Below are 23,919 nucleotides of genomic sequence, written 5' to 3'. Positions count from 1 at the left end.
GGGTGGGTCAAGTTTTGTTTTTCTTTTTCCAAAGAGCAGAGTACCATTTTGTAAAGACTCAGTCCTATGTCTGTTTCAATAGAATTCTCTTTGTTATAAGTTAGGTGTTCATGCGTCTGACCTGTTTCCCAAGCTTTTTGTTTTGTCGCTTTGCCTAGATGTCTATCCTGTGCTCACAGCTTATTCTTACAGCTTTATAAGTGTTCTGCAGAACCAGAAAAGCAGGACATTCTATCTTCCTTTTCTTCTATAATGTTTGCCTTTTTTACTTCCACACAAGTCAGAATATGCTTTATAATTGACATGCTTACTGAAGTTGCAGTTAATGGTTTTATCTTTTAAAAATCTTATTTTTATTTATTGTTTTGTTGTTGTTGTTGTTGTTGTTTTCCAGACAGGGTTTCCCTGTGGCTTTGGAGGCTGTCCTGGAACTAGCTCTGTAGACCAGGCTGGTCTTGAACTCAGAGATCTGCCTGCCTCTGCTTCCTGAGTGCTGGGATTAAAGGCGTGCACCACCACCGCCCGGCCTCTTATTTTTATTTTTTTTGCCATTAATAGTTAAAAAGAATACATCCATTTGGGAGCATTTTCTCCATATATACTCCTATAGTTTATGGAAAATGATGTTTAAATTTTCTTTGTATTTAATACAGTCCATTATTTTCACTTGATTTATTAGACTTTCTAAGATATCCAAGACAGGTTGATTGGAATTGATCATGAAGGCATCTTTGTCTTGTATCTGAGAGGAAACTTCCAATCGTTTACCAAGAATATGGTGCACCATAGCTTGTTTTTATTGTTTTGTTTATAGATATCATAAGCAGATGAAGAAGGAAACTTAGCTGAGATTTCCTGGTGTGCGTCAAGGCTCTGCTTAACAGTTGAGGTGGAAGGAGTGGCCTGTTTCCCCTTTACTGGGAACATACACACACAGAGAGACACACATATACACATAGAGAAACATACACAGATACACATACACACACACACACACACACACACACACACACACACACACACACTCACAAGCACATACTGTCTCAGTTAGGGTTTCTATTGCTGTGAAGAGCCACAACGGCCATGGCACCATGGCAACTCTTTTTTTTTCCCATTGCAACTCTTATAAGAAAAACATTTAATTGGGGTGGCTCACTTACACTTTCAGAGGTTCAGTCCATTATCATCATGGTGGAAAACATGGTGGCATGCAGACAGACACGGTGCTGGAGAAGTAGCTGAGATTCCTACAGGCAGACAACAGGAAATGGGCTAAGTGTCACACTGAGCAAAGCTTGAGCAAAAGAGACCTCAAAGTCCACCCCCACAGTGACAAACTTCCTCCAACAAAACCACACCTCCTAATAGTTCAACTCCCTTGGGACCATTTTTTTTCAAACCACTACATATACACACAGAAGCACAGACACTCAGAAACAGACACAGATACACAAAGACACACGCATACGCACACACACACTCACGCAATCCAGGGCCTCATGTAGGCGAAGCAAGTGCTCTACCAACTGAGCTGTACACATAGCTTCTTACTATTGTATTTTTGAATACATTTAGGGGGCTCTATTTTTAGTAATAAAAAAACTATCCCACTTCTGTGAATCCTCATTGCATATTTAGAAATGCTTCAAAGCCTCATGGCTAAAACCCGAGAGGTTCAAAACAGAGCTTTTAATTTTTCAGCAAATATATTTATGATAAATTTAGCAGTGTCTGCAGACTATTGATAGAATTTAGAATGAGCGAAGTAAAGTAATTAAATGTGCTTAAATGGATTTCTGAAAACAGGTTCTAAAGAATGGCAATGGGACACTGACTGATGAATTCCTACCTGACCTGCCAGTGTCTGTGGTTCTGTTGTCCCTGATCGTGGTTGACATTATTGAGAAACTCAGGATATACCCTCTAAGAGGAAGTCAAAAGAGTAAGTAGCCCTTCACAAATGAACACTTACACTTACATTTTTATTCAGCTTTTATCTTTCTGCTATTCTGTTGCTTAATGAAACATTAAATGAGAGTGTTTCTTAGAGGTAACATCACTGAGAGAAGGCTGAAAATGAAGATACCTAGACAAAAATATTTTAAAACATACTTTGATACCAGTCATTATTACTTACTTGTGTATTGGTAGTGCCTACAGATTTGTAAAAATATAAAATATTTAATACCAATAAAGTTTAATGTTTACTCTAGTGAGAAGACATTATTGACGTATTATTTTAGAAATGTTCTTGAGTCCTTAAATTTAGAAGAATAAAATAAATTTGAGCCTGGTTTGATGATACACACCTTTGTTCTCAGCTGAGGTAGGCGGACAAAGAGTTGGAAGCCAGCCCGAGTTGCACAGCCAGACCCTGTCTCAGAAAACAAACAATGAAAGGAACAAAAAAAGTCATTTTGTTTGAAAACCTTTGCTACAAGAATGAGTGTCATAGCTGTAAATTCTACTTATGTTTTACAGAATTGCATATTTTAAATTATGGATTATAAAAAAAGCCAAAGTTCACATTAGTAAAACAGAGACAGCTGGGTGGTGGTGGCGTAAGCCTTTAATCCCAGCACTTGGGAGGTAGAGGCAGGTGGATCTCTGTGAGTTTAAGGCCATCCTGGTCTACAGAGTGAGTTCCAAGACAGCCAGGGCTGTTACACAGAGAATCCCTGTCTTGAAAAACAAAGACAAAAACAGAAACAGAAACAAACAAACAAAAAACCAAAACAGAGACAAACCATATTTCTACAAAATGAAAAGTTGAAAGTAAATATAGACTGACCTTTAAAAATGTATCTCATTAGTTGATTAGTGTCTTTGTTGAGACACTAATTCTTTCCAGCTCCTTTTATCTTCACGAGCTAAAGTGTGACTGGTATGCTGTATGATAAGAATAAAATTTTGTATCGGGAGCATACTTGAAATGGGCAGAGACTAGGAGGTCATGTCCCAATAGGTGGATGGAGTCAGTCTTCACAGTGACGAGAATAATGAATGACCAGAGACAGTCAGTCATTTATGGGCCACACAGTACCACTGTGCAGTCACTCTTGCTCTGGAAATTGTAAGGAAGACTGTCCTGTAGGCCACCAGGAAAGGAGAGTCTTTCAATTTACACTTTGTCTGTGGGTGGGGGATTGTATGCCATTATGTTCAACATCATACCAGTGACAAGTCAATAAGAGCCCAAGGGCTGCCACCTGCTGAGGGAAAAGTATCCCCCAAGCTCCATCTTCCCTCTAAAGTCAAGTGTCTCTATTTTAAATCTTTGGAACTCTACAACCTTTTTGCTCACTTCATCTCCAGCAGACTTGTTTTTAGATTGTTCTGTTCTTGAAGACTCTGTATTTTGCTTTTTGATGTAAATTTTCCATCCAACTGAAAGGTTTTTTTTTTTTTTTTTTTTTTTTAGAAAAAAAATACACCTCCGTATTTTTGTTTTAGTACAAGTTAATGGCACTTCATTGTCTATAGTGATGATTGGATCTTCCTTCTGTATTCAGCAGTGATGTTTTGGGAAGGGGACTAGAACAGAGCGAAACCCTGTGCTTCTTAGTTGGGAACCTCCCTGAGCCCCTTTCTGCCCAAACATAAGAGGGCTGACGAAGACATACTGTAATAGCTCTGCCATTCAATAATAAAGTCACACTTTGAAAGCTAGAACTTGTTCAAAAGACCTTTGTAAACATTAATGTTACATGCATTCAATATTTATATCAACTTTGAACTCACTCTACTCACTTTTGTATGCATATTAATACAGTAAATTACATGACTTTTGAGTCTATAGTGTATTCTCCTTTATCCCCTGGAACTTACTGCTTAAACACATTTGTTTTAAAAATCATTTTTAAGACAGGCTACCTGTGTAGTCCAGACTGATCTTTAACTCTTAATCCTCTCGCCTCTATCACCTGAGGGCTTGAATTACAGGTGTGACCAGTGACAGTGCTGAGGCGTCCAACAATATGACAGCATTCCGAGTGCAGTATTTCATCAAAGGTGAACCTCAATGGGAACAGGCTGCTGGTTCATGGATCTCTGTGACATGATAACTTCAGAGATATATATGATGAGAACAAATAAGAATACAATAAATGGCCCAGCTCTCATTTCTAGATGATTCTCCTATTAATGGTTGCACCTCTATCTTCTCATCCTCCACCATCTTGTCCCTGCTTCTACTTTAAGACTCATGCTGACTCCTTGGTGCTCTTACTTGGGTTCAGACAGTTGAATAACCACCACTTCTTTGCTTTCAGTGGCCATCTCGTTCTTGCTCTCATTTCAAACCCCAACTCCTTCCGAGTCTCCTGTGTTCTGTTTGTTGGTTCAGACTAGTGACTGCCCCTGAATTCCCACTTTAAGAATAGCTGTCTTTGATGTGTGGTTGCTCACCATACTCAGCTCCAAATACTGTTAGCTTTGTCCTTAGTGTCTGCAATGAACCTTGGTGCTCTTTCTATATTTTGGGTGGATTGGCTTTTTCTGCCAGCCTGGAATGCTAACTTCATCCACCAAGTTTTGCTTTCCTGGAGAAGTTGCAAATGGAAGATTGGAAGTTTATTTGGAAACACAGCCCTTTAGCTCCAGGTGCTAAAATACTGCCTGGGATTCAGGGATTTCAAGCAATGTCCATTACTTTCCACTGGACAACACACTGCCCCCTCCTACCAATATAACTAAAGCTGAATCTAGTAGAGTTAGATTCCTTTTGAGGTAACTTTACCTAGAGGATTCATAGGTCTTCTTAATTCAGGATTTATGATAGACATTCCATTGCCTGAATCCTAATGTTGTCTATTGTTTGATTCCTCCTCCTGCCTCTATCAGGATCCCTCAACTCTGTAGAAAGGGGAAGATGCAGATACAAGCAACAATATCCATGGCTGAGTGGGAATTTTCAGTCCCATTAGCAGAACTCAGTTAAGTAGAGTTTGTAGCTTGGTTGGATCCCATGTCACAAAATGTTAAAAGTATATTTATTGTTAAAGTGCTGTATGGCCTGTACTGTGTTGAACTACAGGTGAAGGAACACTCAAGTCATTTAAGGGGTTAGAGGTCAGCAGAGACCAAGGGAGAAGTCTGAGTTTTGCAGGGGTTTGTAGATAGATGTGAAGAGGAAACTTTCTCCATTGAGCAAGCTTGGACCTCAAGGAAGTCAAGAATGCCTGTAACCCATGGGCATGTTCCAGAAGTAAAAGTAACTTAATTTGATGTCACACCATCAGTCAACAAACCTTTTGCTGGAATGGAAAATGCTTTCTTAAAAACACCCATGACTAGTTTATCAATTTGTCACTTTGAAAACCTGAAAAACAGCTTCAAGAGCTATGGTAAAAACTCTGGGCAAGAGGACTTGGACAAGGAAGTGAAGGAGATTTAATTAGATCGGAGGTCTCAGTCTGTGTCTCTGCTTCAGCCAGACAATAGGGCTTTTGTTTATGAGGCATTTTATATAATGTCCTGTCCGGAGATAGCAAGAGGTTTTTCTGCCAAAGGCTGGAAGACCACTAATCCAGGAGCTTTTTGGAGCCATAGACTGAGCCTCCTGTAGGGCAGTCCCATGACTGAAATAGACTAACCACTCTATAGACCTGGCTTTTGGGAAAGCATGGCTTTGTAACAGAAGGAGCCGAACACAAAGCCCCAACACACGGCTCCTGCTGCTCAGAGCCTGTAGGCCCAGCAAGGGTGAGGCACAGTGCTCTTGGGATCTTGTTACATATTCAGTTAAAGGAACTTATTTTGTGATTTTTTTCCCCAGTGTATGGTGGGCTTGCTATTCTTGTTATTTTGTCTACTACACTGCCATTTTTATTGGTCAAATAATATTCCATTATATTAATGACTCATGATGCATTTAAGTCACTGATTGCTGGGCACCTAGATTTGTGATGTATTCTTTTAAAATTTTTTCCTATTACAGGCATTCTGCTAGAGAAAAACGGGGGCATGGCTAGAGCAAGTCAAGCAGTGTCTGTCTGACTCAGGATGGAGAGACACATTGAGGGCAGAGCACTTGTATACTGAAGGTGGTCTGCTTTAAAGTGACATGTACTGTGTGGGAATTAGAAGCCAGGCAGTGAGGCGAATGGGCAACAGAAGCTGGGAACAGAAAGAGTTAAACGCCTCTGGGCTGTAGCCTAAAGATATCAGGATGATGACTACAGAGTGTCCTCAGAAGACCTGGAGCATCTGTTCATGCCCAGACTCCTTGGCAACCATGTTGCCAGAAGACAGCGACTACTACAGGCTGGCTGTGCTTACAGGGAAATATAGAAGGGGATGGTAAGCCAGTGTGGTGTGTGGCAATAGCGGTTGGACTGCATTAGAGCCTTCTGCATACCCAGAGAGGGCTTCCTGGAGATGAGGTCAGCAGGCTATTTGAGTGGAAAACCTCAGCTCTCTACAGAGTGGAGGCGGTGCCAGGTATGATGTTGGCAGGGTAAGGTTTTCAAATAAATCTGCTCACAAGGGCCCTAGTCCAACTCCTGTGCCCTCTTTTAAACACACAGTCCTAGGCTAAGCACTGCAGGGACCTCAGTGGAACAGGTCAATATTTCTTTAGGTTCCATGTTCCCATGTAGGATTTCTGATTCAATGTCCACATAAGATTGTAAGGTCTTTGTTTGTTTGTTTGTTTGTTTTTTGAGATAGGATCTCTCTGTAGCATTGGAGCCTGACCTGGAATTCTCTATGTAGACCAAGCTGGACTCAGACTCACAGAGATCCACCTGCCTCTGCCTCCTGAGTGCTGGGATTAAAGGCGAGCTCCACCACTGCCCAGCAACTGTAAGGTTTTTAATATATGAAGCCAAATTGTTATCTCTCAGAATGCTCTCAGTTAGTTCCTAAGCGTGCCAGCACACACACTCACCTTCTCAACTTTGTCTTTTATGATATTTTTTGCCAGTTCCAGAGGCAAAAGAGTATCATATGACTTTCAGAATTTACATTTATAAAAACTGTAGTGGCATTCAACATGGCTTCATTTCACTGGTAATTTTTAGCATATATATATATATTAGCATACACACACACACACACACACACACACACACACACACACATATGCTATAAACTCTTAGGTTGAGTGTGATAGATTCTCAGTAGCCTCCTCTATGCTCTGCATGCATGTGCTCAGGAGCATGCATCCACACACATGTGTATATACTATACATCCACCCCCCCACAAGACACACACAGACACAGACACACACACACACACACACACACACACACACACATCCCACATAAAATTAAAATAAACCCCTTAATAGAGTACATTAAAGATAGTAGAACCAAGCACAGGCCCAGATGACTGAACTAGGACTTCTGGGGCTAGCTTGGACACATGCTGATTGTCAAACAGGAAAGCTCACTGGATGAACCCGTGTGTGTGTGTGTGTGTGTGTGTGTGTGTGTGTGTGTGTGTTGAATTAAGAGCAGTGACACTCATTCTCAGCTGTATATTATAATAAATTAAGGGGTTTTGTGATTTTTGAAACCTTGTTAAAGCTTCCTAATGCCTACTTTGATGAGCCTGCCTTGGGACAGCAAGTATTAGGAACTATGACAAATACCACTTCAACTCTGGGAGACCAGATTCAGATTTCCAATGGACTTCATTACCTCCCAGATTTCCTTAGAATGCAGCTCATCCCACCTTAACTAAGTCAAATATAAAATATGTGTGTTTATATTGAAGTTGAAAGAAACAAAGCAAGGAGGGGTATCACTTTCTGTACTGGTCTAGCCACTGGGGCTCCAGAAGAGAAGAATGGTATCAGAGGGAAAGGAGGGGGGATACCACAGGGCAACAGGGATGAATATAGCCACAATAGATTGCATATATGTATGAAACCCCCACACAAAGGAAGGGGCACAGGATATTTTTTTCTGAATAAATGCATTTTGAGTTCCTCTTTGTTTCTTCTTAGAGAACAGCTTATTAAACAATATGGGCATATACAGTGCGAGCTGGGTTTCCATGATGTGTGGTTTTGCAATGTGCTTGGGGCTGAGTCTGAGGAACACTGTGTCCAGGGCTATGCCAAGAATGAGCCTGTTTCCTTCTTTGTTGTCCCTTTGGTATAGAGAAGGAAGTTTAAGAACACTAGTTCTAGAATTTTTTTTTCCTTAAGAAATAAGTGACCGTTTCCAAGACTGTGGGGCAAAGTGGAGTAAAATTTCTGATTTTATCTCCTAATGAAGCACTGGCTGTCAGGATTAAACCATATGGACAGGTCCCCAAAAGCTCCAACCATAAGCCTCATGTCAGCAGACACAGGGTGTCAGTGCTAAATAGCCTTGAGTTCAGAGTTCAGGCTCCATTTCTTTCTCTCTCTCTCTCTCTCTCTCTCTCTCTCTCTCTCTCTCTCTCTCTGTGTGTGTGTGTGTGTGTGTGTGTGTGTGTGTGTGTGTGTGTGTGTGTGTGCAAGTATGTGTCTGTAGGCCAGAGGTCAATCTTCTCTCTGTGGTCCTCAGGAACTGTCCACATGGATTTTTTAGACAGGGTCTCTTACTGGCTTGGGGTTCACTGGTGGGTCAAGGACTGGCTTGTCAGGAAGTCCCAGGGATCTGCCTGACTCCACCTCCCCATTATGAAGATTAGCATGCACCGACCCTCCCCCAGATTTGTATGTTGGTGTTGGTCAAATCAGGTCCTAATGCTTGCAAAGCAAGTGTGTACCACCTGGGCCATCTTTTCCGCCTCAGCTTTAGATGCTTTTACTAGTGAGTTACAAAATGGTTACTTTTCTCTTCAGTGGGCAAGGAGCCATGAGCAATTTTAATATGCAAAATGAGACTACTGAAAGTTGCTAGGTATTTTGGAAATAAATATTAAGATTTTTCAGAGAGACTGATAAGAGTAAAGGGCTATGAAAAATTCAGTGTGTATTTTTTTATAATAAACACCAAGCCCTATTTTCCACAGCTATATAGCCAAGACAAGTTCAAAATTACAGGCCTGGGTTATGGAGTTTCTATGTCTACATATCTTTACCTTAGATGAGGGGAACTGTTTGCACAATGAGTACATGTTTACTCTCTGTTTATGTTGTGTACATATTGACGGCGGGATCCTATCTCTGTGAACACTGCTTTTCTTATGCTCTACTTCCACCAAGTCCCCTATTCCACTGGGTGTGCATGGGTTGGTTATTGGGTGTGTGAGTAAAAGCTGCTTTCTATGAGCTTATAGTCTTCTCTGAATACTACATCAGCACTTTTATTCCCTATCTCCATGACCTTTGATGCTGCTCATATCTGGGAGGCCTCTGAAATCTGGTGAATGACAGCTGCTGGAGGTGGAACTTTTCTGTCTCCCTGGGTCCTGTGGGGCTATGCAAATTCTATACTGTGCTGTCATTCTTCTCTGGGTCCAAGGCCATACCACATCTTCTTTTACCATAGAGGTACATAGATTCTCAGACCGCAGTGCCAGCTTTTCCTGATGTCCTCAAGGGCTTGTAAAGGGACTCAGTCTTACAGCCTATATAAGGACAGGGCCAGGGGCCAATCCGCGTGGTAGAGCCTATGCAGGGCCCCAGAGTGCTTTTGTCTGTTGAGTCAGGGGTGTTGCTTTTGGACCATGCTTTCATGCATTTGCTTGCTACCTTACTGTAAGTTGTTTCTTTCCCAGAATGCTCTTTGCTCCCCTCTGCTAACAGACTCCAGGATAGATATTCCTCCCATCCCTTACAAATCTGTTTCATAGTAAGGTAACTGGGCATTCTACAAGCTGCTGGGGTACAAGAGGAAGAACAATCTGAGGCCTCACTTGTGGAGCTCATGGTCTAGGGGCCTTGAGAAGATGTGAACAAGCTGCAGCACTGGGCACGTATAAATAAAGCTGAGATGGGTGTTCTGAAGGCAGTGAATCAGCTCACTTTCCTGTATACCACCATTTGTCATTCAGCTTGGGCTCATGTCAGCATTTCTAACTCTAGTCTGTATATCTAGACACTTGAAACCTGTCCCCCGCCCCAAATTATTTGCAGCAACACAGGAAATACTAAAAGTATTTCACCTTTAAAGTTTAGAATTATTTGTGCTTAGGTATGTGGTTAAAAATACTTGGCATATTATTTTACATTTTGTACAAAGAATATATTTAGAAATACATATGCTACACATGTATAATATTGCAATTTTTCTTACATACATAGTTAGGCAACCCTGTTTTCCAACCTTATTTTGACTGTGGAGGAAGGCCAGAGAAGCGGGTTGGGGGGGGCTAGGAAGTTCTAATCAGGAAGCTTTCTCAACATTCAAAAATGGAACTGATTACTCCTAACACCGTTTCAACCAGGTTTCAGCAATTCTTGGTCAGTGTTAGATCCGTCTGGGAAGTAATGGCAGTTGAGAAAACGGTCTCTAAACCTCCAGCCTTCTAGTTGTATCCCAGATAAGAGTTCCCTGAACAGCTTCCACTGCTTAAACCCAGAGATGACACATGCTTTTATGAGCAGATGCATGCAATGCTTGACGGGGAACTGAAACTGGACACTGGGCTTTCTGAATTTTCTGAGTAACAATGCATCGTCTTTTTTTTTTTTTTTTATGGAATTGGCACAGCTATTTCACAGCCAGGAATGTGTGCTCATGGGCCCTTCCCAAAACCATGGTGGGCTGACTGTCTTGAGTTGCTGCTCCTTTTATTCATTCCATCATCTCTCAGGCCTTCTACTTTCTCTTCCCCTCTTCCCCCTCTTTCTTTTTTCCCTCCTCCCCCTCATCATTTTGGAGAAAACTTCATGTGGTTTTGGGAACAACAAATACTATGTTGGTCAATGTTTAACCAGCTTCTCTTCAGGGTAGAACTCTGAGTGAAGAAGCTGACTTGTAGTTGTGTGTGTGTGTGTGTGTGTTTGTTTGTGTGCGTACATGTTCATATGTGTGTGTGTGAAAACGGGTGCATAGGCACATGTGTGTAGATGCCAGGATGTCTACCTCAGTCATCCTCCTGGTTTTTTGAGACAGGTCTCTCACTGAACTTAGAGCTTGCCAGCTTGTCTAGACTGGCTGGCCAGTGACCCCTCAAGATTTTCCTGCCTCTGCCTCCCCAGCACTGTGATTACAGATAAGAGCCACCATGCCCACCTTTTATGTGGGTGCTTGGGATCTAAACTCATATCCCCCTACCTATACGGCAAAAACTTTGGCTAAGAGCCATCTCTCAGCCCCTGATTCATAGTACTTGACAGTTTCTGTGCTGTAAACACTCCTATAAAGACCAGTGCGCACAGCCAAGATGAATCCCTGACTACTGATCACAGAATTGAGAAGAGGTGCACACTGTGAGCGCTTGTTGGAGGGTATAAGCTGTCTCTACTCCAGATGTTATATCTGCAGGCCTAGGGTAGCGCTGTTCTTTGTGGTGAGGATGCACAAATTTGAGGAATCTCATTTTGTTAAGATAGTAGTATAACCCTGTCTTTCAAACTTTTGGACTTTCCCCATGGGCACCAAGCTACCCACGACCACACTGTAACAAGCTTCAGTTAATCTTACTCACTGTTTACTTCACCTTCTTGATTTTCTGTTCCTCTCCAATTAATTTAAGGCATTACATTGTTGAGTTATTTCTGCCTGTTCTTTTCTTTTCTTTTCTTTTCTTTTTCTTTTTCTTTGTCTTTCTTTCTTTCTTTCTTTCTTTTTTTTTTTTTTTTGGTTTTTCGAGACAGGGTTTCTCTGTGAAGCTTTAGAGCCTATCCTGGCACTCGCTCTGGAGACCAGTCTGGCCTCGAACTCACAGAGATCTGCCTGCCTCTGCCTCCCGAGTGCTGGAATTAAACGAGTGTGCCACCAACACCTAGATTCTGCCTGTTTTTTTTTAAACACATCTATAACTGTTGTAGGAGTCACACACTAGTCAATGTTCATGAACATTGACTCATTCCTACTTTATAGGGGCTTTGTGAGGTAGGAGGCACACCTCATCGTTTATTAGTTTGGATTGTTGTTTGTCTTTTTTTACTTCAAGGAGACTATAGTGTTAGAGTCATAGTGCCCATCATTTTCCTTGGTGCACACTCAAATGCATTACCTTTCTTTCCTCTTGTCTTCTAAAAGTGTTATGCTGAAACATGTTGTGTGACTACTGTTTTTAAGAAATATTAAAACAACTATTGTTCTGTAGTTCCCCACAATGTTCTGCCTGAATCATTATAGGTTAGTTTTCTTTAGAATATCTTTCTCTCAGAGAAAATGGTTTAGAGACTGTTAGCCAAGACTAATGTCATTTTTCTGAGTAATTCTTTGTGTCTGGAAAGTTGAGATCTTAGTATCAGTTGTGCCTTTGCTGACCTCACTGGTCCTCTTTGACCCCAGTTCCTTCTATTCTCCTTTAAGTGGTTCTTTCTCTTGCTCAGATCTGTTTGTTTTTCTTTTTTTTAACTACTGAATTCACAATAAAGTCTGAAACATTGATCTTGGGTTTTGTTTAATGTGTCTGTACCACAGGGAGTGTTGTATAGTGTTTACAGGATTGAGATTCAAGTTCTGTTTTTTCCAACTTGTGAATTCTGTGACACTGGAAATAGTTTTTAATCACTCTGTACCTCACTTTACTCATCATTGTAAGGAGAAAATAATGAGAATATATATATTCTCAGAATTGTGCCTGATCCTGCACATAACAGTGAATGTTAGCTTCCCACTGCATCTTCTCTCTACTTCTCCAGTCTCCCAGCAACTTTTTTTTGTTTCTGATAACTGAAGGATATTGACTTGTGTTATTCCTTGTTGGAACCCAGCCCCCATGGGGTCTCTAAGAGTTAGTGGCCAAGAGAAGCCACAATTCCTGCTTCTTGCCAAGCTCCTTTTTTCTTCTGTCACCCCTCAGAAAAACTCTCCTTAACTCTTGGGGTTATTTGGAGATCCCATGATTGTGTTTCATTACAGAACTTACAGTTGCTCTGTCTCCCCCACCATCCATGGTTCCTGTATCTACAGATTCACTGACCTTACATCAAAAATACTTGATGACTCTGTGGGTAATGTGCTTGCTGGGCAGGCATGGGAACCCAAGTTTAAATTCCTAGGAGCCATATTTAAAAAGCCAGGTGCTTGTGATCCTAGATCTGGGAAAGTGGAGACAAGAGACATTGTGGGATTTTCTGGCCATCCAGACTAGCTGAATGTGTTTACTCTAAGTTGAGTGAAATATTCTGCCTGAAAAGGGAGAGAGCAACTGAGTAGGATATCCCAGGTCTAGTGGCCTTTACACACATGGTACCTGCTGGTGAATACCCACGAAGGAACTCATATCAAAGAGTAAATGCCTGAGAAAAATTACATCTGCACTGACAATGTACTGACTTCTTTTCATCATTCCCTAAAAAATATATATCATAACAAGCATAGAACATTCTTGCTGTATCATATTTATAAGCAGTATAGATAATATTTAAACTCTATAGGAGGATATAAGTAGCTTATTTGTAAATGTTGCATCATTTTTATCATGAACTAAAGAGCATCCTTGGATTTGGCATTCTGTGAAAATTTTAGGAATCAATCCCATGGGATGACTGTACTTTTCCTTTTTGTGTATTAGTTTATTCTTATTGCTTTGACTATGGGAGATTCAGAGTCATTACAGTGAGGTACATTTCCATGTTATTTGCTTCATAATTTTGAAAGTATAGCTTAGGCTCGATTTATTTGGTTGCCTTTTTACCTTTTGAGACAAAATCTTGCTATGTAGCCTTTGCTTTGCAGACTGTCCTTGACTTCATGGTGATCCTCCTGCCTTGGCCTCCCAAGCGCTGGGATTATAAGTGTGCATACCACACCCAGATGTTATATGGCACCCTAATATTTGCTGGACCAGAAAAGGCAGCTGAGTGTCTAATTTGTGACTTTTAGTATCAGCTTAATTCCTGTCTTTTCAAGTTTTCTCTACAATCCTTCCTTATTATCTTTCTTCATTCTATTTATATAATTTATTGCCTTCTTTTCTTTGCAAAGGGGACAATATTACCGAAAAAATGCCTCAATACCAATTTGCCCTGGTGTATCATATTTTCTCTATTTAAGCTATCACAGACATTGGAGAAGTAGAAATAAATCAATACAAGTAAAAGGTGAAGTAAAGAAGGCAAAGATTACCTATTGAAATGCTTCCCTGTTATCAAAATAATGTCATTTAATTGTTTCAGCCACTGACACAAATTTGCTGAGGGTTTTGATTTGTTCAGGGCACCTTGAGCCTCGCAGGAAGTGAGTGTATTGCACCCTCTAAGCTTACATCTTTTGTTCATTTTGCTCATATGCACATATAGCTTTGCCCAAACAGATCAACTAATTAACAGCAAGAAAAAGAATGCCAGCTGTAAGAGGAAATTTAAGCAGTGTTAACTTGGATAAGATGTTAGTCCTTGGCCAGCTGTTGAACTCACAGTATTTCTGTTCATGGTAGTCCACTGCTGGTCTACTTCAATGGCCCATGTGTTTCTTGGCCTCTTCAACTCTCTTTTACCCTACTGTGAGGCAGAGAGCTCTTCTTCCTAGTTCTAGCCTTTCACGATGGAAATCAGAATGACACCCCCAAATCTAAACTAGTCCCAATGAGCTGACATGATGCGTGATATTTCCAGACCCAACTTCACCACACATACACACTCCTAGTGTCTTTTCAAAATCAGACACTCTTTAAAAACTCAGTGTTCTGACCAACAGCTCTTTTGAGATAGTACAGCTCTCAGTAACCATTTAGAAAGTGTTAATGTATCACTTCTTGCAGTGCCACTTCCTGGCCTTGAAACAAAGCTGAGTCTGCAATCATTTGTCAAGCTGGCATTGTGCTTGGTGTTCTTAATGTTGGCAAAAGATTTTAGTTTTTTTCCTTTTTCTTTTTTATTGATATGCTTCACTCATATTCACAGTATAACACTCTCCTTGACCTTCTCTATCTTGTCTTCTCTTCTCTTGCTGGTCCCCTTCATCCTCTCAAATAGGGACCCCCTTCTGCTTTCATTAAATATATATCCTAGTACTGTTTTGTTTTGCACTTCCCTTTCTTTTTACAACTTTAAAGATTTGGTTTTCTGTATAAACAACTTTGTCTACTAAATGGAGCAAAGGAGAAGTCTCCATGTCATGGCATGCTCTAAGAAATGTATTTTCTCTTGAATTCTTCCATGTGTGTATATACATGCATGCGTTATGTGAAAAACACTTTTTTGGGGGGAGATGCAACACACATGTCTATTCACACTCTATAGGGAGACCACAACAGACCAAAGTATGGATACCACAAAAGTCCAACTAGGCGAACCAATGAATTACCTGGGGTTACTTGCAGGAATGTGGTTGAGCGGACCAGAAATGACTCTAAAAGACAGCTGGATCACCAAAGCTCAACCCAGCATGGGTAACAGCTCACAGAATCTGGGAACCTGGAGCACACTGCACAGCCTCCAGGCAGTCCAACAGGTTGGAAAGTGTCTTCTGGGTGCCTCAGTTGCACTAAATTTCTTCCAGGTAGCTGGTCTGGCTAGAGTCTTTTTTTTTTTTTTTTTCTCTGTGGCATTGGAGGCTGTCCTGGAACTAGCTCTTGTAGACCAGGCTGGTCTCGAACACACAGAAATCTGCCTGCCTCTGTCTCCCAAGTGCTGGGATTAAAGGCATTAAAGGCACCACCACCCAGCGGGCTAGCGTCTTTTTACAGCTCAGCTTGTTTAAATCTTCTTTGTGGCTCTGCTTCCTTGGTCTGGGTGGGACTCTCAGCTTTCATTGTTTACTCTGGCAGAGAGGGGCCTAACGAATCTAGTTAGCTTCAGGAAGTTCCTATTTTGAGTTAGTTGCCTTCCCATTTAAAGAGCTTCCCTGAAGGGTGGACTGTTTCAATCATGGAGGAAGCTGTTGCCCAATGGTATGTACATTTAGAGGCCAGAAGTCAACTTTGGCTGTCATTCCTCAGAAGCCATCACCCTGTTTTGGAAACAAGATTCCCTATTGGTCTGGACCTTAATAGTTATGCTAATGGCTGGCTAGCCAAATAGTCCTTGCTACCTGTTTCCATGTCCCCACATCCAGAATAAAAACAAACAAACAAACAAACAAAAAACAAAAAAACAAAAAAAAAACAAAAAAACAAAAAAAAAAATGTGAGTTCTTGGACCAAACCCAGGTCAGCATGCTTTCACAGCAAGTTCTATACCATTTGAGCTATCTCTCTAGCACTCTGCTGAATCTTTAAAAGTTAGTGAAATACAGCAGTGAGCATCTGAGTTTAAAGAAAGAATTTTACAGAAATAATAAGTTACAGATTATCTTTATCTCTTAGTATTGTTTGTGAAATGAAACCTATCCAGGTCATTGGGGCTTCTAATGTAGGTAAAGGGGCTTCCAGGGGTTACAACTCCTAGAATATTTCTCTTTTTTGCATTGCATTTTTATTAATTTATTTTTTATATTCCAATCCCAGTTCCCCCTCCTTCCTTTCCTCCAACTTCCCCCACTGCCTCCCTCCTCCCATCTGCTTCATGGAGAAGGTAAGGCCTCCCCTAGGAAATATACTAAGTCTTTTGAGGCAGGATCAAGGCACCTCTCCACTCCCACCCCTGTGTCTAGGCTGGGCAAGGTATCTCTCCATATAGAATGGGCTCCATTAAGTCAGTTTGTGCATTAATTAGTGTTAGATCTTGGACCCACTATCAGTGACCTCATATATTATCTCAGTCACACCATTGCCACCTATGTTAAGGGAATCTAGTTTGGTCTTATGTAGGTTCACCATTTATCAGACCTAAGTCAGTGATCTCTCACTAGCTTTGGTCAGCTGATTCTGTGGGTTTCCCCATCTTGGTCTTGACTCCTTTGTTCATATTTTTGCTCCTCCCTCACTTTGATTGTACTCCAGGAACTTGGCCCAATGGTTAGTTGTGGATTTCTGCATCTGCTTCCATCTGTTTCTGGAAGAGGGTTCTAGCTTCCCTGGAGTTGCAGATTGTAGGCTGGGTATCTTTTGCATCATGTCTGGTATCCACTTATGAGTGAATATGTACTATGTTTGTCTTACTGGTTTTGGGTTACCTTACTTAGGATTTTTTTCTAGTTCTGTCCATTTGCCTGCAAATTTTAGGATGCCATTGTTTCTAACTGCTGAGTAGTACTCCATTGTGTAAATATACCACATTTTCCTTATCCATTCTTCAGTTGAGGGACTTCTAGGCTGTTTCCAAGATCTGGCTATTACAAATAATGTTGATATGAACACAGTTGAACAAATGTCCTTGTGGTGTGAATGTGCCTCTTTCTGGTATATGCCCAACAGTGGTATTGCAGGGACTTGAGGTAGGTTGATCCTTAATTTTCTGAGAAATCGTCTTACTGATTTCCACAGTGGCTGTAAAAGTTTGCACTCCCACCAGCAATGGAGGAGTGTTCTCCTTTCTGCACATCCTCTCCAGCAAAAGCTGTCATTGGTGCTTTTGATTTTAGTCATTCTAACTGGTGTAAGATAGTATCTCAGAGTGGTTTTGATTTGCATTTCCCTGATGACTAAGGATGCTTAGCATTTCCTTAAGTGTCTTTCTGCCATTAAAGATTGTTCTGTTGAGAATTCTCTATTTAGATCTGTACCCCATTTTTAATTGGATTATTTGGTAGTTTGATTTCCAGTTTCTTGAGTTCTTTGTATGTTTTGGAGATCAGCACTCTGTCAGATGTGGGGTTGGTGAAGAGCTTTTCCCATTCTGTAGTGAGCCATTTTGTCTTGTTGACCGTGTTCTTTGCTTTGCAGAAGCTTCTCAGTTTCAGGAAGTCCCATTTATTAATTGTTGCTCTCAGAGTCTGTGCTACTGGTGTTCTATTTAGGGAGTGGTCCCCTGTGCCTATGCATTCAAATGTGTTTCCCACTTTCTCTTCTATGAGGTTCAGTGTGGATGGATTTATATTGAGGTCTTTGGTCCATTTGGGCTTGAGTTTTGCCTAGAATATTTCTTATGGATTCCTAACACCCAAGGAGAAAGCCAGGCACCAAGGCGCTGAGGTAGATGCTGGGGAGGAGTATGGAAGACAGATCTGAAGCTCATGACCAGCCAACCTCAGCAAACCTCAGTGAGCTCCAGGTTCACTGAGAGACCTTTCCTTAAAAAAAGAATGTGGAAGGCACTGATCTGTGAGTGTAGCAGGATTTCTTTACAAGTCATTTTATTACCCCCCCCCCCCCCCGCCCCAGAACAGTAGTATTTGGTTTGCCCTAAGTTCCAGAGCTATGTAGTATGTGGTTCTTGATCACCAAAACAGTTGATCAGCCAGAATCAGTGAAGTTTCTTCCTGCAGCAGATGGGAATAAATACAAAGACCTACATGTGCAGACAGTGAGAGACCTGGAATGTCTCTATCAAATCCCTCCTCTCAGGGATCAGGGAACCCCATGGAAGACAAGGCTGAAAGAATATAAGCATCAGAGGCAATGAAGGATACCAGAACAAGGTCCTCTAAGTCAACAGAGCAGAGCTCATGTGAACTCACAGAGACTGAAGCAGCAAGCACAGGGCCTGCAGGGGTTTTACCAGGTCCTCTGCGTATACAGTATGGCTTCCAGTTTTGTGTTTTTAATGGCATTTCTGAGTGTGTGAATGAATGGGCCTCTGAATTTTTTTGTCTTCTCTTGGGCTCTTTTCCTTCTGTTTGTTTGTCTTGTCCAACTCCATTATATTAGGTTTTTCTTGTCTTTTTATATTTCATTATCCCTGAAAATTCTGTTTGTTTTCTAATGAGAGACAGAAAGGGAGTAGATCTGAATGGGAGGAGAAGTGGGGAGGAATAGAAGGAGAGGAAACTGTAATAAGGATATATTAAGTGAGAAAAAAATCAATTTTCAATAAAAGGGAAAAAGAGTAATTACACTTTAGTTTTTAAAAAGGAAGGAAGGAAGGGAGGAAGAAAGGAAGGAAGAAAGGAATAAAGAAAGAAAGAAGGAAAGAAAGAAGATGAACACAATTGAGGAAGGCCCTGAAAGTCCACCTCTGGCCTCCATATATATATATATATATATATATATATATATATATATATGCACACACACACACCATACATGTACATACAACACCTAAGTGCATAGACACAAACAAACAAAAGAGGAAAAACACTTAATCTTTGTAGTTTATAAAAATACTCAGTTCAACGTTAAAATTTTTAAATAATTAACTATATGGAAAATTACCGAGGTTTATTGTATATTTAATAAATAATCTTAACTTAGTAACTAAGTATCTTAGCCATGAATCAAAATTTACTTCTCTCACAATGTTTTTCACTTTCAGTCCAACACGTTTTTTTTTTTATCAACATTGTCTCTTTGACTTTCAGAACTTCCCACCTAATGCTCCCTTTCCCTTCTGTCTTCTCAGTAGCAGGACCTCTCAGGATGTTTTCTCAGTCTGATAAATCTTAGCAACAAAATGATGGTGTTTACATGGATAGGTGTTTGACAAGTAATGTGCTTCAGGGCTCAGGAGGTAGCGCAGTCAGTAAAGAGCTTGCAAGCATGTCTCCGTACCTGAGGTCAATCCCCAGAACACATGCAATCTGCCCATGGGGCTAGAGAGATAGCTCAGCAGGTAAGAGCACTGAGTGCTCTTCCAGAGGACAGGGGTTTGATTCTTAGCACCTACATAGTGGCTAACAACCACCTGTCACTCCAGTTCTAAGGGATCCAGTGCCCTCTTCTGGCTTCTGTAGGCACCAGATACACGTGTGGTAGAGACATACAAGCAGGCAAAATATCCATAAAAATAACATAAAGTAATCCTAGAGAAATGTAAAAATATTGGATATTGTAACAGGTACTTACAAGTCTAGCACTGGGGAGGTGTAGACAGGTAGATTTCCTGGGTATTTCCGGCTAGTCAGTCTAACCCTGTTCTCAGTGAGAGATCCAGTATCAAAAAACAAGGTGGACATCACTGAGGGACCAACAACTAACATTAACTGCTATCATCCACATGCATACATCCTGGCACAGACACATTCATCCGCACACACATACATATATGTACAGTGTGACAATAATCTGATATGTTCCCATTCATCCAACAGGTGTATTGATTAACACACAGCCTCCTGACCCAGATGTGCTGGGAACCAAACTCAGGTTCTCTGGACCTTCTGGCAGAACAGTATGAATCATCACTGTTTTATGGGCATGCTTTTGCCAAGATGGGCATTTGGAGGCCAGAGAACTTTTGGTAGTCAGTTCTGGGGATTGAACTCAGGTTGTCAGTCTTGCCTGACAAGGGTTTTTACCAACTGATCAATCTTGCCCCTATCTATCTATCTATCTATCTATCTATCTATCTATCTATCTATCTATCTATCTATCTGTCATCTGTGTGTCTGTCTAATCTATCTATCAATCATCTATCTAACTGCTACATTATCTGTTCTCGAGTCAGGGTCTTGATATGAACCTTATATTAGCTTATATTTTGCCATCCTCTGGCCTTCATGTCCCCCTTCCATACTGGAACTATAGGATCACCATCAAACTCAGCTTAATAGCAAGTTATTTAAACATTTTTAGATTAAAGAAATGCTTAAAATGCAAATTACTCAATGTTTTTCAGGTTATGAAGACAATGACATCAACATAACTTCTTTGCAACAGATAAAAACTGTGACAGAACAGGTGGTACATCGTAATGGAAATCCTGCACCTGCCCAGGCAGCCAAGCCCACTATGATGTCCCAACCCCACCACCACATGGCAGCGCTGGTGGGACCCCAGGAGCCCTCCTTTCAGTCTGGAATCCTGAGGACGATGTCTCACAGAGATGTCCGGGCCGATCTGTTCCTGCGAAGCTTCCTCACATGGGCGGACACTGTAGAAATGTTGCGTGTGGCTGGGCACCCATCCGTGTACAAGTCGGGCTGGCTGTACCCAGTCTACATATTCAGTTTCATCTCTCTCCTGCGGATGATCTCCACGCCTAAGAACCCTCTTCTCAATTCCATGGGGGTCCTGCTGCAGGATTTACCGTTTATTTTTCTGAGACTCAGTTTAATCATTGTCCTGGGGACTATCACACCAGTACTGGGCCTTTGTAAAAATGTCCTAGTGACTGTCTCCTATATTTACTTCAATTATGTAACCAAACTCAGGCCTTTCTCTGCCTTTGAAACCTCTCCATTTTAAGCAGCCAATGTTAAGAGAATAAGTCCTCTTGATTATGCTTATAAACAAGAGTTGTAAAGTCTTTCCAGGCATAAGCTTTTGTACTATATAGAATTAACCACTTTCAAACTGTAGCATATCTACTTTTTTTTACATATATAAATGGTGCTATGTTTAAGCAAAGTTATATCCTTCCAGATTGCCTCTTCTGAGCTTCTAGAAACATTAGTCATTGATTTTAGCCAGACATATCCCACTTGTTGCTAAAAATCACTCCTCGGTGAAGCCTTTTTAAAGTGGTGGGAACTATGAGCTAGCTCAGGAATGAGATTTTCATTATGTGTACATTGAAGAACATTTTATGACTCAATTAACTGAAATTAGTTTTATAAAAATAACCTGAAGATACTGAATATATTTTAGAGTTTGCTTGAAAATCTGAAAACTGTAGCTTTAGGGTCTCCTTCAAACATAAAATTACATATATTCTCTCTCTGTCTTTCTCTCTCTGTGTCTGTCTCTGTCTCTCTCTCTCTGTGTGTCTCTGTCTCTGTCTCTGTCTCTGTCTCTCTTTCTGTCTCTCTCTCTCTCTCTCTCATTTTGTTTTCAGCAGTGAGGATTAAATCAGAGCTCTGGACACACTATCCTAGTGCTCTACCAATGAGCTGCATCCTTAGCCATAGAAATACATTTTCCCCCTGCTACAATGACCTCTATTTAACTCATTGTTTGTGTAAAAACAAACAAAACAAAACAAAACAAAAACATGGGACTTCAGCTGCCACCAGCTCAGCAGTGCTTCATTAGAGCCCCTTGGGCTGGTACAGCAGGACAGTACTTCAGTGTTGAGTAATGGAGACAAGGTACACTGTGATTCTTAGATAGTTTTATAATAGAAACCATAAACTGAAGACAAAGTAGAAGAAGGTAATATTTATGGAATTTGATACCATCATAAAACAATCAAGTACAAGCCATATTTAAAATGATAGTTTGAACTTAGTGTGGTGGTAAAGTGTCTTATCGTGCACTAGGTCATGAATATCTTCATGCTTTGATAATCATACACACAGTCATGGGTTCTGCCGGTGCTGTGTTGGCACAGATGTCTTAGCCACAGCAGAGGGTCTCAATTAAGAGAGGGTTGTAAGAGGTTTATGTGTGCAGAACAATGATTCTTGTCACTCTCCTCCCTGACCTATGAATACAAATAGCTTATGAATAGATGGATAACTCTGAGTGTTCCTGGCTTCTGCACTGAGGCCCATGGGCTCCTTTCCCATTGTGTCTTAGGGGCCTCACACCAAAGAGAACATCTACTTACAATTATGAAGCCTTGGAAGCCTTGCCTGCCCGCTCTGTGATTTGGGGCTTGTTCCTTGAAAGCTGTGGCCCCCACTGCTATGTGTAATAGATGAGCACAATATATAAACATATAAATACTCCTTTAATAGTGTTGGGTGATGGTAGGATTTGGAGTGCTCTCAATACAGTGTCTGGTAAATAATAACACCTTAATAAATGTTAAGCATTTAATGGTTCCATCCCACACCCTGCCCACCTTCTAGGAATAAAAGTTTATACCTGGAACTTGTGAGATGTAACAAGTAAGAACTCTTAAGGCTACCTCAGACTACCAGTTTTTTTTTTTTTTCAATTACTCTTGTAGACAATAGTGAATGATCTGTTAAATATTTAGATGAAAGTGAATGTGAGGATTCTTTCTTCCATTTGAACAAAACTTCAATGAGTTTTCAAATAACCCAGATTATAACACTTTATTTTTCTCAATTTTATTTTTTTTTATTTTGGAGCCGGGTTCTTATTATGTAGCCCAGGCTGGTCTGAACTCACTATTATATAGCTGAAACTTATCTTGAGCTCACCACCCTCCTGCCTCCACCTCCCCAAAGCTAGGATTACAGGTACCTGCCATCTACCCAACACAGGGTCTTTTTGTTTTGCATTGCTGAAGTTTAAACACAGCCTCATCAGTTCACTGGTGCCAGATAAGCAGTGTGTCACTAGGCCACAAACCCAGACTGCGCTTTCTATTTTTGAAAACTTTTGATTATATATTTACTTTTCTTGGTTCCATGTTAACTTGTCAATCCTATAAGAGAAAGCCTGACAGTGCCATGTTTAGCCACATCTCTATCTCCACCAGTATTTCTAATACAAAGTTCATATTATATATCTTTTAAAATTAGGAAATGCCTATAACCAAGTGACCAGTTTACTGTATCTATAAATGTGAAACTCATTTACATAAATGTATATATCTTTATTTTGCAATTTATTTTAGAGTGAGTGGCATTCAGTAAACTTGGAAGTTAGCCTGCATTTTGTATCTGACAGTTGAACTTGAATATGCCTGATATTTGGGGATGTTGGCAATACTTTATACAGATAATGAAGGCATGTATAACAGAGCATGTAAGTCAGGAAAAGCCTTGAGTCTCTAACCTAACTGAATGTACAGATGTTTATAAAGTTCAAATCTTTGGTATTTAAGAGGTATTACAAAAAATTATGTTAATGTAGTAATGATAGTTTTACACTATGTGATTAAACCTGTATTACTAAATTATACTGTAATTCTCATAGCTCTTTATAGTTGCTGGTATTAAGGTGTTGTGTCCTAATAAAAACCTTAATTTCTGCTGTAAAGTGTGAATACCTAATCTGTTCTAGACTATATAGTATTTAACTTCAAATAAAATCGGTAGCTGCACGATAATTACATCTTCATTAAATGTCAATGTCATATAAGG

At 40.6% G+C, this 23,919-nt stretch overlaps 1 protein-coding gene across 1 annotated transcript in view; it reads left to right on the top strand.

Moving 5' to 3' along the window:
* Tmem236 (transmembrane protein 236) overlaps nucleotides 1-21,247 on the top strand; it is a 43,058-nt gene extending 21,811 nt beyond the window's left edge. The window contains exons 3-4 of the mRNA XM_027405507.2: nucleotides 1,807-1,942; nucleotides 20,598-21,247. Coding sequence (XP_027261308.1) covers nucleotides 1,807-1,942; nucleotides 20,598-21,166 — 705 coding nt within the window. The 3' untranslated portion in view covers nucleotides 21,167-21,247. The remainder of the gene's footprint in view (nucleotides 1-1,806; nucleotides 1,943-20,597) is intronic.
* Nucleotides 21,248-23,919: the final 2,672 nt, after the last annotated feature.

The sequence above is a fragment of the Cricetulus griseus genome, chromosome 3, assembly GCF_003668045.3.
Source record: "Cricetulus griseus strain 17A/GY chromosome 3, alternate assembly CriGri-PICRH-1.0, whole genome shotgun sequence".
In the NCBI taxonomy this organism is placed as follows: Eukaryota; Metazoa; Chordata; class Mammalia; order Rodentia; family Cricetidae; genus Cricetulus; species Cricetulus griseus.
Note: the sequence above shows the minus strand (reverse complement) of the source record. Positions and strands in the feature narration are given on the sequence as shown.